The sequence below is a fragment of the Cervus canadensis genome, chromosome 22 (assembly GCF_019320065.1).
Source record: "Cervus canadensis isolate Bull #8, Minnesota chromosome 22, ASM1932006v1, whole genome shotgun sequence".
Lineage (NCBI taxonomy): Eukaryota > Metazoa > Chordata > Mammalia > Artiodactyla > Cervidae > Cervus > Cervus canadensis.
This window is the reverse complement of record NC_057407.1, coordinates 44,929,121-44,948,895: the sequence shown is the minus strand read 5'-3', so window position 1 is coordinate 44,948,895 and position 19,775 is coordinate 44,929,121. Positions and strand designations below refer to the sequence as shown.

General features: G+C 37.8%; 1 protein-coding gene across 3 annotated transcripts in view; it reads right to left on the bottom strand.

Annotated features, from left to right (window-relative positions):
• Nucleotides 1-19,775, bottom strand: part of ULK4 (unc-51 like kinase 4) — a 502,923-nt gene that overhangs the window by 446,365 nt on the left and 36,783 nt on the right. For all 3 annotated transcript variants that reach the window (XM_043443377.1, XM_043443375.1, XM_043443376.1), the window contains one exon: nucleotides 12,859-12,937. In XM_043443377.1, the coding sequence (XP_043299312.1) occupies nucleotides 12,859-12,937 (79 nt within the window). The remainder of the gene's footprint in view (nucleotides 1-12,858; nucleotides 12,938-19,775) is intronic.

Here is a 19,775-nt window from a genome sequence, read left to right as displayed (position 1 = left end):
CTCCACCACCAACTCTTACCCCCACTCCATCTACATTTATTAATCCTGTCTTCCTGTGACAGTGAATTGAATCCATTCTCTGCCCTAAGGCAATCAGCCTGTTATCATTCATACTATGTTGCCTGCCCTGCACCTTCTCATAAAGCTAAATAAACCTGATGTTGTGTAAATATAAATAAACATATATCGATTTATGTACATATGTGTGTGTGTGCGCATGTGTATATTACACTGTATTGGGGGGCGGGGGTAGGGGTTGAATTCACCAGTGAACTCATACAAGCCCAGAGCTGTTATGGGTGGAAGGTTTTTTACTAATTTATTCACAGACTCAGGGTTCTCCAAATCTGTGGAGAACTTCTTGATGGAACTTCTTCCATCAGTTCCAGAAAGTTGTGTTATGCGGGCAACTTGACCATTTAAGTCATCACCATTTAAGTAAGCATGAAGCTACTCAGTCCCTTGAATGTTCAGTTTTCTCCCTGCTGTCTTCCTTTCAGTCCTGATATTGTTTATTTGCATTTTCTCTTTATTTTCTCTTGGCTATAAGTTTTAATAATTTTAAGTTAACAAAATATGAACTATTGGTTTTACTGGGTTTTATATAGTTACTTTTCCAGTTCATTGATTTCAGCTCTTACTTTTTATTACTTCCTTTATTTTAACAGAGTTGCATTGAATTTGCTCTTTTCTCTAACTTTCTTAAAATGGAACTTAAAACATTTTTGATTTCCAATATACTGGTTTTCAAACTATAGTCCCAGAACCAGCAACATTAAAAAGTTATCTGGGAACTTACTGAGACACAAATGCTTATGCCCTCCTCCACCTGCTGAATGAGAAATGCTGGAGGTGAGGTCCAACAGTCCACATTTTAACAAACCTTCCCAGTAATTCTGATATGCATGAGGCTTTTCACAGCTAATGTTCGCTATGCAAGCACTTAAAGCTGTGGGTTATCCCCTCTTACTACCATTTTAACAACATCACAAACATCTTGATGTGTTAGGTGTCCTTTATCATTAAGGTTAAATGTTACATAAATCCTCTTGGGAGTTCTTCATTAACACATGAGTTACTGTCGGTGGGAATGCAAATTGGTAGTCACTATGAAGAACAGTATGAAGGTTCCTTAAAAAACTAAAATTAGAGTTACCAGTAAGATCCACTCCTGGGCAAGTACCTGGAGAAAAGTCTAATTTGAGAAGACATACAAAGACAGTGTTCACTGCAGAACTATTTACAATAGTCAAGACATGAAAACAACCTAAATGTCCATCGACAGATGAATGAATAAAGAAAATGCAATAGATTAAATATATATGAAATGGAATCTACTCAGCCATAAAAAAAGAATGAAATAATGTCATTTGCAGCAACATGGATGAATCTAGAGAATATCATACTACGTGAAGTAAGCCAGACAGAGACAAATACGATACCACTTCTGTGTGGAACTTTTAAAAGAAAGATACAAATGAACTCACTTACAAAATAGAAATAGATCCACAGAAATAGAAAACAAACTTAAAACAGTCACCAAAGGGGAAAGGAGCAGGGGATAATTTAGGAATCTGGGACTAGCATATATACACTCCTATAAAAATAGATGAGCAACAATGACCTAGTATACAGCACAGGAAGCTATACTCAATATCTTGTATAAGAGAAAAGAATGTGACAAATAGATCTGTATTATGTGTAACTAAATCACTGCCCTGTACATCTGACACTAGCACAACATTTTAAGCTGACTATACTTCAGTTAAATAAATCATGAAACTGATGAATAAAGAAAACAAACATCAGGTACTTAAAAGTAATTTGCTTAATTTCTAAAAATTTGAGAAATTTTCTAATTTCGTCTTATTAACTTCTAATTTCATCCCATCGCCGTAAGAGAATATATCCTAATTGATTCTAACCCTTTGTTAAGATATGTTTCATGGCTGACAATATGGTCTTAGTGAATATTTAGTGTGCATTTTAAATAAATTTATTTTACATTACTTTGAATTAGTATTCTGTAAATGCAATTAATTCAATTTCATTCATATCATTCAAATCTTCTATCAGTATGTTCTTTTTTTCTTGCTTAAAAAATATTCAATAATAGTAACATATTTGTCTACTTCTCCTTTTAGTTCTGTCAATTTTCTCTTTATTTTAAAGTGCTCATAGTTGGTACATATAAATTCAGGGTTGCTAATATTTCCTAATGCACTGAAGGGGTTTCCCTGGTGGCTCAGTGGTAAAGAATGCACCTCCCACACAGGTCCTTTGTCTCCGTAGGTTAGTTCATTCCTAAGTATTTCATTCTGTTGCAATGGTGAAAGGAATTGTTTCCTTAATTTCTCCTTCTGACTTTTCACTGCTAAGGTATAGGAATGCAAGGGATTTCTGTGCATTAAATTTTATATCCAGAAATTTACAATATTCATTGATTAGCACTAATAATTTTCTGGAAGCATCTTTAGGGTTTTCTATGTAAAGAATCATGTCATCTGCAAACTGTGAGTTTTACTTCTTTTCCAAACTGGATTCCTTTTATTTCTTTTTCTTATCTGATTGCTATGGCTAGAACTTCCAAAACTATGCTGAGTAACAGTGGCGAGAGAGGGCTCCCTTGTCTTGTCCTGATTTTAGAGGAAATGCTTTCAATTTTTCACGATTAAGAATAATGTTTGAAATGGGTTTGTCGTATATGGCCTTTATTATCTTGACATATGCTCCTTCTATGCCTACTTTCTGGAGAAACTTTTTATTATAAATGGGTGTTGAATTTTGCCAAAATCTTTCTCTGCATCTATTGAGGTGACCATGTAGTTTTCATTTTTCACTTTGTTAATATGGTATGTCACACTGATTGATTTGTATATATTGAAGAATCCTTGCATCACTGAGATAAAGCCCACTTGATCATGATATATGATCTTTTTAATGTGTTGTTGGATTCTGTTTTCTAGATTTTGTTGAGGATTTTTATAAGACACTGATGAAAGAAATTAGAGATGACACAAATAGTTGAAGAGATATACCATGTTCTTGGATTGGAAGAATCAATACTGTGAAAATGACTACACTACCCAAAGCAATCAGTAGATTCAATGCAATCCGCATCAAACTACCAATGGTATTTTTCACAGAACTAGAACAAATAATTTCACAATCTGTATGGAAAAACAAAAGACCCCAAATAGCCAAAGCAATCTTGAGAAAGAAGAATGGAGCTGGAGGAATCAACCTTTCTGACTTCAGACTTTACTACAAAGCCACAGTTATTAAGACAGTATGGTACTGGCACAAAGACAGAAATATAGACCAATGGAACAAGAGAGAAAGCCTGGAGATAAATCCACGCACTTATGGTCACCTTACCTTTGACAAAGGAGGCAAAGATACACAATGGAGAAAAGACAATCTCTTCAATAAGTGGTGCTGGGAAAACTGGGCAACTACGTGTAAAGAATAAAATTAGAACACTTCCTAACACCACACACAAAAAAAATAAATTCAAAATGGATTAAAGACCTAAATGTAAGACCAGAAACTATAAAACTTAAGAGAAAAACATACGCAGAACACTCTGACATAAACCACAGCAAGATCCTCTATGACCCACCTCCTAGAGTAATGGAAATAAAAACAAAAATAAACAAATGGGACCTAATTAATCTTAAGAGCTTTTGCACAATTAAGGAAACCATAAGCAAAGTGAAAAGACAGCCTACAGAATGACAGACAAAAATAGCAAATGAAACAACTGACAAAGAACTAATCTACAAAATACACAAGCTCAATACCAGAAAAACAAACAACCCAATCAGAAAATGAGCAGAAAACTTAAAACAGACATTTCTCCAAAGAAGACATATGGATGGCTAATAAACACATGAAAAGACACTCAACATCACTTGTTATTAGAGAAATGCAAATCAAAACTACAATGAGATATCACCTCACACAGGTCAGAATAGCCATCATCAAAAAATCCACAAACAATACATGTTGGAGAGGATGTGGAGAAAAGGGAACCCTCTTACACTGCTGGTGGGAATGTAAATTGATGCAACCACTGTGGAGAACAGTATGGCGGTTCCTTAAAAAATTAGGAATAAAACTACCATAAGACCCAGCAATCCCACTACTAGGCATATACCCTGAGGAAATCATAACTGAAAAAGAAACGTACTCCAACGTTCATTGCAGCACTATTTACAATAGCTAGGACCTAAAAGCAACCTAGATGTCCATCAACAGATGAATGGATAAAGAAGTTGTAGTACATATACACAATGGAATATTACTCAGGTATAAAAAGGAATGCATTTGAGTCAGTTCTAAAGAGGTGGACAAACCTAGAGCCTATTATACAAGGAGCAGTAAGTCAGAAAGAGACAAATATTGTATATTAATGCATATATATGGAGGCTAGAAAGATAGTACTGATGAACCTGTCTACAGGGCAGCAGTGGAGATGCAGACACAGAGAACAGACCTATGGACACAGTGAGGGAGAGAGAAGGTGGGATGATGCGAGAACAGCACTGAAACATATACATTACCAAATGTAAAGTACACAGACAGTGGGAATTTTCTGTGTGACATAGGGAACCCAAAGTTAGTGCTCTGTGACAACCAAGAGGGGTGCGATGGGGAAGGAGGTTTAAGAGGGAGGGGACATACACATATACCTATGGCTGATTCATGCTGATGTAAGGCAGAAACCATCACAATATTGTAAAGTAACTAACCTCCAATTCAAAATTTTTAAAAAAATTTTTTTAAAAAGAAATCTGCCTGCCAATGCAGGAGACACAGGTTCAATCCCTGGGTCAGGAAGATCCTCTGGAGAAGGAAATGGCAACCCACTCCAGTATTTTTGCCAGGAAAATTCCATGGACAGAGGAGCCTGGCAGGCTACAGTCCATGGGGTCTCAAAAGAGTTGGACACAACTTTGCAACTAAAAACAACAAAATGCATTGAAACTTTTATTATAAAACACCTATCTCTAACTCTAGTGTTACTCCCTTAGTATCTGTCTTTTTATTAACATAGCTATGCAGCTTTCTTATTAGTTGTGTTTCCATGGTATATCTTTTTCCATGTTTTTAGTCTACCTTCATATTTAAAGTATGTCTTATGTAAACTTCATATAGCTAGGTTTCTCTTTTTAATCCAGTATGACAACCTGTGCCTTTTAAATGAAGTATCTAGGCCACTGAACTTTAATGTAATTATTAATGTGATGTGGTTTAAGTCTACCATCTTGCTATTCACTTTCTATTTGTCCCATTTTATGTTTCTCCCTTTAATCCTCCTTTCCCAACTTACTTTTGATCGAGTTCAGAATTGCACTGCATTTCTTCTACTGACCAAATTAGCTACAGCTGTTTGTTTCCCTTTTTACTGGATACTCTTGAGATTATGATAGCGTCTGTTAAGTAATCACATTTCACCTTATATCAGCATTACTCTATTTCATATACAATGCAAAAACACATACAATGTGTACATACAACATAATATACACATAAACTATAGAATGAGCTAGAAAAAATGTTTGATGGCATAATTGTTAGAAATTTTCCAAAATTTTCTGAAGTCTCCAGCTAACTTGGAGGCTGTGTGTGTGTGTGACACTCCCTGGAACCCAGCAGAAAGCAGTAGGGTGAGAGGTCAAAGAGGAGCAGAAATTTCCACAATTGCCCAGAGCTGGGGATATAAGAGTTTGGAGGTCAAGTCCTACCAAGTTAGGAGGTGGGACTCAGTTCCTTGACCTGGGAAGACTGCTGGGTTCTACTTGAACTCTGTTCCCTACGGAAACTCGGAGCAACGGCCCGAGGATAAGCCAGTTGAAAATATAGCTCACACAGTCAGCTTCCTTTCTTCAAAGTTGGGCGTCCCCTCCACCTTCTACCTACTTCTGTTTCATATTCTGTCTAGATTCCTTATCATTATTAGCAGAAGCTTCTCATCCATTACCAGAGCCACAACTCCAACCCAGGTTTGATTTTTATGAAAAAGTTTCTCACCTGGGAAGAAGTGTAAATGCATACTCCAAACAGTAATAAAACCCAAAAAACTCTGGTTACAAACTTACATAAAAACTTTAAACTTTTCTAGAGCTAAAGATAAAATCAACAAGCTTCCTTGATATCTCCTTTTCTTATTCTTCCTGCAAATTCCCCTTCCTACTAAAGGTGTAGCTCTTCAAGAGCCTTAGTTCCAACAAACTGCTGCTGGGCAACCTAAGGCCTCAATTTCTATTCTCAGGTTCCACCAGATCTCAAAACTCAATGACAATAACCACCACCCTACCCTGCCTCAGATAGCCTCAAAGTCTTACCATTTCACATTTCAGCTCCCTATTTCTGACTTTTGCAAATTTTTCTTACTTTCCCAGACATCCAACTAAGTATTTTAAAAGTCTTTGTTACATTTTATCCTGTATTTCTAGATTTCTTGTTTTGCTGCTGTGGGAGGATTTCCAAGTAATCTAAGTAGCTAAGTTGTCATAGTTCGAAAAACATATGTTATTTTATAAGTAGAAAAAACAAGTATAATGGACAGTACATGGGAAAAACTCTAGGTAAAAATAATTCCATTTATGTACATGAAATAGGTACATCCCAAAGTGGAACAAGTATCATTTGTTCTTCCAAAAAGTGATATGTTGGAAATGAGGACTGTGGGAAACAAGGACCATGAGAGCTCACCGTGTGCAGTCGTTTCAGTAATGAAAAGCTACAGCATGCAAGGCACCAGGGGAGCAGTGAGACTGTGCAGCGTAACAGAGAACAAGAGCCTAAAGTGGACATGCTACACCACAGCCTTTAAAATAGATGCCAGAACAGCCAACTGTCCGTAAATACAGTTCATCGTGTCCTGCACTTAAGAGTTCCACAAGTATACAATGTTCAGAGAGAACTAAGCTGCATAATGCTTCAAATCACCATATATCTACCACTTACCATAAAATTCAAACCTAAGACCACAGGGAATTCTGCTCTATGTCATGTGGCAGCCTGGATGGGAGGGGAGTTAGGAGGAGAATGGCTACATGTATATATCTGGCTAAGTCCCTCTGCTGTCCACCTCAAGCTATCACAACATTGTTAATTAGCTATACTCCAATACAAAACAAAAAGTTTTAAAAAAAAAAATCTAAAATCAATTCAGTAGAAGGCTGAATAACAGAGGGTCAATATCCTTAAATTAAGAATTCGTAAGATAATGATTATCCTAGCAAAAAAAATGACATAAAAAGTAAAATAAATTTGACAACTGGATGAATTTTCAAACAGTAACAGCAATAATACAGTTGCATACACAATGAACTAAGTGAACTAATCTGTTGAAAACGAGAGAAAAACACAATGGGAATTAGTGACAGTTAATACATTGATTAGCATGCCATGAACTAAAATCACGAGTTCTAATTTAGAAAAAGATCAAAACAGGAGAGTTACAATTCATGTAACTTTTCAAGTTATTTTCTTACTGTCCACTCAACTTGGCAGTGAAGGAGACACTGCAAAGATATCTGGCATCACCTCTTTAACAAATGATCCAAGTAAGTTCAAACACCATGTTTCCTGATACAATGAAATACGAAGTAGCCAACATCATCTATGATACAGTATTTCTAAAAAGAACTTAACTTGAACCCATCAAGTTTCCAGACCTAACTTAGAATTTATAGGAAACATTGGGACTAGAGAATCAAATTTAATGATACCAAGAGAAAGCAAACAGACAAATATGGAACATTGCACAAGGCAACTCACTTGGACTTTTCAAGAACTTAGTGTCATGGGGAAAAAAAATGGGGACAGAAATCCAGAAAAAATACGATCAAAAAGAATCCAACAGAGCATTATAAAGATGTTAATACATCATGAGTGGAAGGCCTTCTAAAAATGCTAGGGTGGTTTAATTTTAGGACTGCCATTGATATAACCTATCTATTAAGAGAGATAGGAATAAAACCGATACAATCACCTCTATAGATGTCACAGAATCAAATTCAACACTCATTCATGTTAAAAAATAGGCTAAAAATCAAGAACTTGGTAGATGCTAATTTAACACGATTTTATGCCAAAGCCAAGTATTAATGAAAACACAGAGCACTGAAAATTCTCTTTCATTGGTGAAAGGATTTTAAGGTTATAAAACTATTTTGGAAAACAGTTTAGATGACCCTGTGAAGTTGAACATACACATATCCTATGACCCAGCAACTCTAACTCCTAGGTTTATCCAATAGAAGGCTCACATAAGTGCATCAAAATGTTTTTACAAGATTTACCTGTAATAGCCAAACATAGCAAACAACCCAAACGTCCATCACCAGTGGTGCAATGGTGTAATGAAAAGGCACGACAGACACCCACAACGAGAATGAATTTCACACACATGACATGTAACAGAAGCCAGAGACCAAAGACCACATGCCATGTGATTCAATTTAAATATAACTGGGTAACACAGTGCAAAGTAATCACAGCATCAGAAGGTATGGCAGGAGTCACCTTTAGAGCAAAGGGAGAGATGAGTGATCAAGATCAGGCCCGAAGGATCTCCTGGCGTGCTGGCAATGTTCTGTTTCTTGAACCAGGGGCAGTTTCCTGGGTTTCCACTTGCAACAATTCACTGGGCATGAAATTTATGTTTTGTGCACATTTCCGTGTATTTGTAACACTTCAGTAAAAAGAGTATTACCATCTTTAATCCAAAAAAAGAACGCACAAAGCAAGCCCTGCGTCTATAATCCCAAAATATGCAACACAAAAGGAAAATACATATAATTATATATCAAATTGGTGACAAGATTATTTGAATTGATCTGAAAACTCAGTTTCTGTCTGTAGAGTGTATCCCAAGGACCAAAAAATAATAATAATAGTAACTTAAATAGCACTTTGTAATTTTATTGTTACTAATAATACAGTTATTATTTTTAAACCATTTATTCTCAACTATTGGTTAAAGAAGGTAAGTGTGTTGATGTCATGAGCAACTAAGGCTTTCAGCTTATAACAAGAGCACTTAAATTTTAAATAGAAAAGTTGTGAATTGGAAGTACGGGTATGAGTGAACTTGTGATTTTTCTCTTTACGAACATTTCCTAGCTAGAAGAAATGACAATCCCAGCATCAGTGACACCCAGACCCAGACTGTGTTCTCTAAGCACTATTGTCAGCTAAAATTAAATAAGGTTTCTTGTAGAACTGACTTCAGAACTAAGACTGACTATTCCCAAGGGTAGTGAAATCTCATTGACAGAAAGCAACTAAGTTATCAGAGAGAGTAGTCAGCTCACACAGAAAGGAGCAAGGAGCAAACCTTAACGGGCTCCTGTTGGACTGAGGTGGAACTCAGTCCAAAAGACTAACACCTACAGAAGACTGAAATGTACAAACATACACATGTAAATCCATAATTTCTTAATACAAAAAAAAAAAATCTCACTGGACAGAATTAAGACTACTAATGCACAACATGTTATTCTGAATATTGGTCTATAAAGGTGGATAATCATTCATCCTGCCTTTGCTAAACACACTGTATTTTTGGATAACCAATTAGCTGAGGTGGGAAAGTTCTACTGTAAGAAAAATTACCAGCTGTATATGAGAAAAGAATTATAGAAAGAGAAAATTATGATTTTTGGAACCCTGAAGGACTAATGCCACTAAGCATTGATCATCGATGGGTGCTAGAAATGTTAGCGTGATGGAAAAGTTCAAAATCATAGCACTGACAACACTTGAAGCTAGTGAGCAGTCACACTATCACTAATATGGAGGTAACCAGACATCATTATATGCATCTTCCTATGAGTCAACAGGAAACACAGAGCACCAACCAGGAAGAATTCCTACCCTTTCTCCATAAAACAACTTGAATCTAAGCAAGTCTACGCATCTAACAAGCAGTTCATGGGAAATATAGGAGAGAGAGGATCACAAAGGATAGAATAAAACCTAATGAAACTCAGCTCTGGTTAAAACAAATGCCAATTTCTCCTTGATAAATAAATGGCACTAAAAAATAATAGGAAAATGTTTGAAATTAAGGGACTCAATAGTCAATGTTCTCTAAATGCAGTACAGGACCTTATTTCAGTCCTGGTTCAATGAAAAAATACAGAATGACATGTGTGAGACATCAAGGAAATCTCAACACCGACTGGTATTAAATATTGGGGAACCACTGTCAATTTTGTTAGCTGTGGTAACAGCATGGTGACTATTTTTTAAAAGCCTTTTCTGTTAGATATATACACTAGAGCATTTATGAGTACAATATGATGTCTAGGATTTTTTTTTTTTTTTTAATACTATAGCGGGGGTTGGGGGTTGGGAATTTCTCTGGCAGTCCAGTGGTTAGGATTCCACACTTTCTGCTGGGGGCTGGAGTTCAAAAAATTCCTGGTCAGGAAACTAAGATCCGGCAAGCAGGACACATAGCACCGCAAAAAAAAAAAAAACACTAACAGGGGGAGGGGGGAGACAGAGGGAGGAGAACAGAGAAAGGGAAAGAGATAAGGAGGGTGAGTGAGAGGGTGAGACAACAGACAGACAACATTCGTAAAATTTCAGTAACTCTCAGACATGATCGCAGTATTTCAGTCTCTCTCCTTTTACGTACATTGAGATTTTCCATAATGAAAATGTTTAATGAAGGGATCAAACTAGAGTATCTGTTAACATTCCTTCCAGTTCTGTATCTTAAGGTTTTATATTCAATTTCCTAAAATATATCCACTGCATGTTTAAGATTTAAATATATGTAACATAATATCATAGTATTTATTTTAAATTATTACACATAAGAACGACAACAAACTCAGGGTGATAATGTGTTGCCTAGGAGGAAAAGTATAAGAAGCTGGCTATATTTTTCTGTAGAAAACATAAGGAAGAATTTAATAAATGCTTCTAAATATATACAAGAGACCACAACTAGCTCTTTTCTGTAGCCAGTAATGGCAGAATAAGATGGAAGGGACTTAAACTGTATCATAAGTAAAATAGATTTTTCTCCATCCATCTCTTCTGTCTCCTTGTAACAAATTATACTGCCACACTTTCCTACCATTCTTGTAATCGTTTATTAAATCTTTTAACATGGACTGAATACCAGATGTACACACGTTACTTGGTTGGCTAGGCACCATGGATTACAGTGATGAATAATGAGGTTCTATAAAAAGACAATGAAATAGTGCCATTAGCAGCAACATGGACAGACAGAGATTATGATACTAAGTGAAGTAACACAGACAAAGAAAGACAAGTATCATATGATATCACTTATACATGGAATCTTTATTTGAAAAAAAAAAAAGATAATACACATCAACCTATAGACAAAACAGAAATAGACCCACAGACGTAGAAAAAAAAACTTATAGCTACCAAAGGGGAAAGGGGAGGAGGATAATTAAGAATTAACATATATATACTACTATATGTAAAATAGATAACAAGGGCCTACTTGTATAGCACAGAAAACCATACTTAGTATTTTGTAATAACTTACAAGGGAAAAGAATCTGAAAAAAGAAGAGATACAGACAGACAGATATACATATAACTGAATCACTTTGCTGGACACTTGAAAGTGACACATTGTAAATCAACTGTACTTCAATTAAAAAAATAAAATTTTAAAAATTAATAAAATAAAATGAGGTCTATGCCTTTAAAATGCCTATAGGATCTTCAACCACGAGTTTTATTGAAACGTACTGGAGAAATCAGGGCATATTTCACACTTGGAATTTTATTGATGATTTACTGAGAAACTACGTATGGACACACAATTGTGCTACAGAAACCTCGTCTCAAGAGTTCTGAACCTAAGGCTCATAGTTGGGCCTCACAGGAATCCTCATCTCCTGAAACGACTGCATTGTTCTCAAAAGGCTGTCATGGCTTCCCTTAATCTAAAATGGTAATAATAGCCAATGGACTGGGACCACATCTCATGCAGCAGAAACCAAAAAAACAGGGAAAAGATGAACAAATTGCCATGTACCTGCCAAGCTTATTTCTTCCTGAAGTTCTAACTTGTGAAACTTTGCTTCCAGTGTTTGAGCGTCCTCTAGTGGTTGTCTCAATTGCTACAGTCAATTGGTCTTAACAGTGGCGTACCTTGCAAAACTTTGTTTCCTGTGTTTGAGTGCCATCTAGTGGTTGTTTCCACTGTTACAGAACTAAAAATTTTGTTGGATTCAATAGACATGAACTTGGGCAAATTTCAGGCGATAGTGAGAGGCAGGGAGGCTTTGCGTGCCACAGTCCACGGGATTTCAAAGAGTCGGACGTGACTCATTGACTGAGCAACACAATACAAAAATCTTGTAAGCAATAACAGAATTTGTAAAAAGATGGCATTATAAAGGAGCACCTGACACAATTTCAAGTTATTTTGAAAATCCCTCATTATCCAACAGAAAACAGTTCCCAACATAGTATATGTTAATTCAAAAGTTTCCTAAATAGCTAAATACACACTATTACTTTTTAAAATTAACATCCAAGAAATGGATGTTAATCCAGACATCTAAGTAATCTAGTTAATGAAACAAAGCTTCATCTAAAAATTGTTGAAATCACAATGAATAGAGCCCAGAAGCCATGTAACTCCACCACATCACCTTCAATAACTGCCAATGTTGAAAATGAGAGGCTGTGCTGAAGTGTGAAGGTCTGCTGAGGTTACTTTATAGCGGCTGCCACATTCCATGAAAAACGCTTAAGTGAATACCCATGAAAGCTGTATGTTCTAAAATTGAGAACATTCTCTGCCATTCCTCACATTTCAGTAATAAAAGAAGTTACCTCAATAACAGGTGCATTTTCCTGGAGCTCACTTGTGTGCGAGGCCAGTAAACCAATCACCCGAGCGACCTTGGCCCTTCTGCAAACAGACAGAAAATGGCTTCTGAAGTGGAGAGTTAGGACCAAGTAAATCAACCCCATTTAGTTACATTACACAGCTGTAAGCGTCACCATGAGAGAAAAGTGGAATGGGTAGGGTGAGCGTACATTCCCCCACGTGTATGGCCCAGAGCAATGCCCCCTTGTGTACACAGGGAGACATGAACACAATGCCCTCTGCAGCCCAACTGCGTGCATGCATGCTCAGTCGCTCAGCCGTGTCTGACTCTTGGTGACCCTATGGACTGTTGCCTGCCAGGCTCCTCTGTCCACAGGATTCTCCAGGCGAGAACACTGGAGTGGGCTGCCATTTCCTCCTCCGGGGACCTTCCCGATGCACAGATCAAACCTGTGTATCTGGCGTCCCCTGCACTGGCAGGTGGATTCTTCACCAAAGAGCTACCTGGAAAGTCCATTTGTAATGGTGACAAAAACTGAAGTTGTGCTTTAATGGTGAAATGCAAAGTAAAAATTTTTCAAAGATCTTTGCCAGAGAGAGGAAAGAAATAGTAATTACCCCTTTCATTATGTGAATGGTTAAATAAACTGTGGTACATCCAGACAATGGAATACCTGGCACTAAAAAGAATGAGCTATCAAGCCATGGAAAGACATGGAGGAACCTTAAATGTGTGTTACTAAGGAAAAAAAGCCAATCGGAAACAACTACATACTTTATGATCCCCACTACATGACCCTCTGGAAAATGCAAAACCATGGAGGCAATAAAAAGGTCAGTGGTTAAATAAAAGTCAGAGGTGTGAACAGGCATAACACAGATTTGCTTATTATCCAATAAATACTGTATGATACCATAACGATGGCAACACATCATTAAACAGTGCCCAAACCCACAGAATGTACAACACTAAGAATGAACTGTACTGTAAAGTACAGAGTTCGGATGATTTTGACATGTCAGTTTAGGATCTTCATTGATAACAAATGTACCGTTCAGGTGGGAGAAACTGATAACTGGAGAGGCAGCACGTATGGGGGAGCAGAGGTATAAGGGAAATCTCTTTACCATGCCCTCAATTTGCAGTAAGCCTAATACTGCTCTAAAAAAGTAAATTCAATAAAAACCAAGAAAGGGTGAATTTTATCTCAATAAAAAAGTAAGGAAGCACAAGAAAATCCAGAGTCAAGAGATACAAAATCCCACATCCATCCTACAGGAGTTTCAGGAGCAGAAAAAGGATGAAAAAGAGATGAAGAAATCAAAAGGATAGAGAAAAGCAAAAGAAAGGCTTTTAAAGCCTTTAAGAGACCGACTGGCAAAGAAAATTTGTAAAAAGATATATCCTAGTAAAATTTTGCAGGCCTGCAATATAAAGAAAAACTCTTTTTTCACTGAAAAACAGAATCCAACTGGTCACATATAAGAGGAAGAAGAAAGGCGGGCTGGGCCCTGAGTCTACCAAAACTGCAGTTAGGACATGAGAGAATGGGAACACACACCAGGGCAGGATGGGTGTGGTCTGAAGGTGCTGGGCGGCCTCAGTCAGCCTGCGGGGCCTGGGCCCCAAAACCACAGCCAGAAAGCTTCAACGAAGGAGTAACTCCACAAGCACAGCCTCTGGGAGACATCCTTCTTAAAAAAATTTTTTTAATTCTGAAAGAAACCTACCAAATGAAATCCAATCCGTTAATAAGTGAAGTAACTCACAAATGGAGAAACTGTATTTAAAAAAAAAACAAACTGACAATAAGCATCTACTTTATTGAAGTATCAAGCTATACCAAAAACTAGAAAACTCATTCCTAGAATATGAATATCAAGGGAACCTAAAACCATCTTGAAAAACAAGAACAAAGTTGAAGTCACATTTTCTGATCTCAAAACTTACTATAAAACTATGGTGATTGAGACACTGCGATACTCACAGAAAGACAGATTTACTGACCCATGAAACAACAGAGAGCCCATAAACAAACCCTCACCATATGTGGTCAACGCGATTATCAACAAGGCTGCCAACACCATTTAATGGGGAGAGGACAGTCCTTTCAAAAAACGGTGCTGGGGAAACTGGGAAATATACACATGCAGAAGAACGAACCTGGGCTTTCCTGCTGGCCCACTGGTAAAGAATCCGCCTGCCAATGCAGATGACATGAGTTCGATCCCTGGTTTCCGGAAGATCCCGCACGCCTCAGGGAAACTAAGCCCATGTACAACTACTGAGCCTGAGCTCTAGAACCCACCAGCTGCAACTACGGAAGCCCTCACACCCTAGAGCCCATGCTCTGCAACAAGAGAAGCCACCGCAATGAGAAGCTAGGCAGTTGCCCCTGCTTGCTGCAACTAGAGAAAAGCCCAGGTGGCAACAACCAAACAAAATGAACGAACCTGGACTCTTGCCTAATACTGTACTAAAAAAAAAACAAAAACAAACAAAACTCAAAATGGATCAGAAACCAATACGTAAGAGCTAAAACTATAAAACTCGTAATTCAGTTCAGTCGCTCAGTCACGTCCAACTCTTTGTGACCCCCTGGACTGGAGCACGCCAGGCTTCCCTGTCCTTCACCATCTCCCGGAGTTTGCTCAAACTCAAGTCCATTTAGTCGGTAATGCCATCCAACCATCTCATCCTCTGTTGTCCCCTTCTCCTCCTGCCTTCAATTTTTATGGTCATGATTTTCAAGCCCTGCATCATAATTTTCTTAGTAAATGAAGACATTCTGACTGGAGTGGAATACAGGTTCTGGTACACTTGCAAATGAGTTTGTGTCTGTGTATGGACCTTTTATATAAAAATCTTTTACATAAGGAAGTGTAGAAACACTCACATTACTGACAGACACTGTACAGGCAGAACAGAAGCCTGTCCTGGAGAAGACCAGAGTCCGGGGCTTGTCTCTGAAACAAGGGGTGACTTTGGGCAGTGGTGACCCCCGAGGCCAGAGGAATTTGAAATGGCGTTTCCCACCAAACATGGGAGGCTGGTAGTCCTGTTCAGACTTAGAAACATTCCAGTAAAGAGTGCAGCATAGAAAAAAACATAAATGTATAAGCTTTATGCATTGTATTTGGCAATGATTTCTTGACTATGACACTAAAATCAGACAACAAAAGAAAAAAATGAAAAACCTGGTTGCATCAAAATTTTTAAATGTATGCATCAAAGAAGACTATCAACAGAACAAAAAGGCAACTCACAGAGTGGGAGAACGCACTTGTTAAGTCAGGTACCTAATACAGGGTTAATATCCACAATACATACAGAACTCCTAAAAACAAACATAAGACAACCAAAAGTGGGCAAAGGACCTGAAAAGACTTCTCTCCAAAGAAGATAAACAAATGACCAATAAGGACATGAAAAGATGCTTGACATTACTAGTTATTAGTGAGATGCAAATCAAAACCACATTGTATGTAACTTCATACCCATTAGAAGAGCTACTACTGAAAAGAAAAGAAAAATGGAAAAAACTAAGGGTTGAAGAGGATGTGGACAAACTAGAACCCTCATGCACTGGTGGTGGGAATGTAAATAGTGCAGACATCATGTAAAATGGTATGACGGTATTCTCAAGACACTGAACAAAACATCAAATAATCCAGCAATTCCACTCCCAGGTATATTACCCAAAAGAACTGAAAGCAGGGACTCAGACAAGTATTTGCACACCAGTGCTCACAGCCACACTCTCTGCAATTGTCAAAGTTAGAAGCAACCCCAGTGTCCATCAACAGATGAAAAGATAAACTATGGCATACACATATGTGGAATATTATTCAGCCCTTAAAAAGGAAGACATTCTGATCCATGCTGCAAGACAGATGAACTTTCAAAGCCTTAAGGTAAGTGAAGTAATGCAGACACCAAAGCACAAATGTATGATCTCACTTCTATTAAGCACCAAGAAGATGGAAATTCATAGAAACAAAAGATAGAGATTATCAGGGGCTGGGAAGAGGAGAGATCAGGATTTAATGGTTACTGGATAAGAGATTCTGTTTGGAACTGAAAAAGTTCTGGAAATTGACGGTGATCACGGCTGCACAATATACATAAGGCCATTGAGTTATAACTTAAAATGGCTAAATGATAAATTTTGTTATGTACAATTTATAATTAATAAAATTTCTTAAATCACAATATTATGTACTATCTGTGAAGTATACCTCCTTAAAGTTGATTGACAAAGGTTATGCTGGGAAAGACTGAGAGCAGGAGGAGAAGGGGGCAACAGAGGATGAGATGACTGGATGGCATTATCGACTCAACAGACAAGAGTTTGAACAAACTCAGGGAGATAGTGAAAGACAAGGAAGCCTGGCATGCTGCAGTTCATCTAGTCATAAGGAGCAGAACGTGACTTGGCAACTGAACATCAAACAGTCAGATTTTACAAATGTTCACTGTTAGGAGTTCTAACAAAAGGGCATTTTTATACAAAGTGACTAGGAATGCAGGCTGATATGTTTGTACACAGCTTTTCGGCAATTTATCAGAAGTCACAAAAATTATCTATTGTTCTCTACCTGTTCATTCTAATTCTACAAATCTGCCCTGAGAGGAAAAAGAAAAAATAGATAGGCACAAAGATTTAAGCACAAAAATGTTCATCAGTGTATTATTTACATTATGATACTATCCAAAACTAGGGGCAGGGTAAATAAAATGATCAAATATTCATAGCCTATAAGAAGAGGCATACCACAAAAAAAATCCTGGGCAAAAAAATTCATGACATGAAAAACATGTTATATAAAGGGAAGAGAAACTTAACAAAATTACACCACATTATTTTTCATTTTGTTTTCCTATATGCAGAACACCACCAAGGAGCAAGCATACCTATTTCAACAGTGATTATCCCCTAGCTGAGTTAAAGACCCTTATCATATGCTGTCAAGGTGATAAGAGCTGGATCAGAAAAAGCCTCACTGGAAGTAGTAGTATTTGAATGGACAACGAGAGAAAAATAAGACTCTGAGCAGAGGGCTCATCTAGCTATCATTTTCCTCAAATTAAAACTGTTTTACAAGTAAGTGAAAGACGCTCAGTTGTGTCTGGCTCTTTGTAACCCCATGGACTCTACAGTCCATGGGATTCTCCAGGCCAGAATACTGGAGTGGGTAGCCTTTCCCTTCTCCAGGAGATCTTTCCAACCCAGGGATCGAACCCAGGTCTCCCACATTGTAGGCGGATGCTTTACCAGCTGAGCCACAAGGGAAGCCCAAGAATACTGGAGTGGGTAGCCTATCCCTTTTCAAGCAGATCTTCCCAACCCAGAGATCCAACTGTGGTCTCTGGCATTACAGGCAGATTCTTGGCCAACTGAGCTATCAAGAAAGCCCATTTCACAAGTAAACGTCAATCTAAAAAACAGAAAAAAACAGTAGTACCTGGAAAGGATTAAGAATGTCTGTTTTTAAAAGTCAGCAGGGGGCACCCCATTCAAAGGTGTAATTTGAGTCTCAGCTGAAGGGTTAGATGATGTTGTTGAGCATACCACAATCTTTGTCAAAGTTCAGTAGGCTCAAAAATGACCTAAAAATCCTATTTTGTAATGCCAGAATTAACCTTGGGAGAGTAATATTAGGAGATGTGTGAGAGTAATTATTCAAGAAAGCATTCTGTGGACACCGTTGCTTCCCCCGTATTTCACCAGCATGGAAGAATTCCTCTCCTACCACTGGCCCATTTTACAAAACGCCTTCACCTTCGTGTTTCCATGTGCTTCTCAACAGTAAACTGAGCTTGACAGCACCAACTACAACTTCCACATCCCCAAAATATACTAAGCACCCACTAAGAGCCAGGCACCGTACAAGATACCTCATACATGGACTTCATTCAATATTTAATTGTAAAGAATTTATACATGTATAACTGAATGACTTTGCCGTATACCTGAAACTAACACAACATTGCAAATCAACTACACTTCAATTTTTTTTTTGAATTGTAATTGTTACCTAAAATCTGTGAACTTGGTACACTATCCTCATTTTACAGATGAGGAAACTGACACTCAACTGTTGTAATAATCTGCCCAGGGGCGGACCTGTAATCCACTCCCACATCTGTCTGAATCGAAAGCACTTTCATCATCCCCCAGAGATTCCCTCAGAAGCTGAGAGTCTCCGAAAGAAATAATCAATCATCTGATCGAGTCTCACTGGTGACCAGAGCACAAAGCCTGCTGAACTTTATCTAATGTGCTTTTCACCAAGCTTGCTGCCTCCATATAAGCAAGTACACATCCTTCCATCAGGAGTTTACAGACCATAATTTCATTAGATTTTGTGAACCACCTTAAGGCAAGATAGAGTGGCAAAGGAAAACACCTTAGTGTAACTAAATTAAAACACAGGGACAAGTGTAAAGCATTTGATTCGGAATGTTCAAGGGCTTCCCTGGTGGCTCAGTGGTAAAGAATCCGCCTGCCGATGCAGGAGACACAGGTTTGATCCCCGATCAGGGAAGATCCCACATACCTCGGAGCAACTGAGCCTGTGCTCTAAAACCTGAGAACCTCAGCTACTGAGCATATGTGCGGCAACTGCTGAAGCCCACACGCCTGCAGCCCATGCTCTGCAACAAGGGAAGCCACTGCAATGAGAAGCCCGCCTGCCACAATGAAGATCCAGCACAGCCAGAAATAAACTAATTAAAATTATTTAAAAAAGAAAATTCTAAACAGTAACCATGAAAAAAGTTTTAGAGTAGTTTATATAATCTTAGAATTGTATTTATAATATTAAGATAAGGATAGCTTAGTTGGTAAAGAATCTGCCTGCAATGCAGGAAACCCTGGTTCAATGCCTGGGTCAGGGAAGATCCACTGAAGAAGGG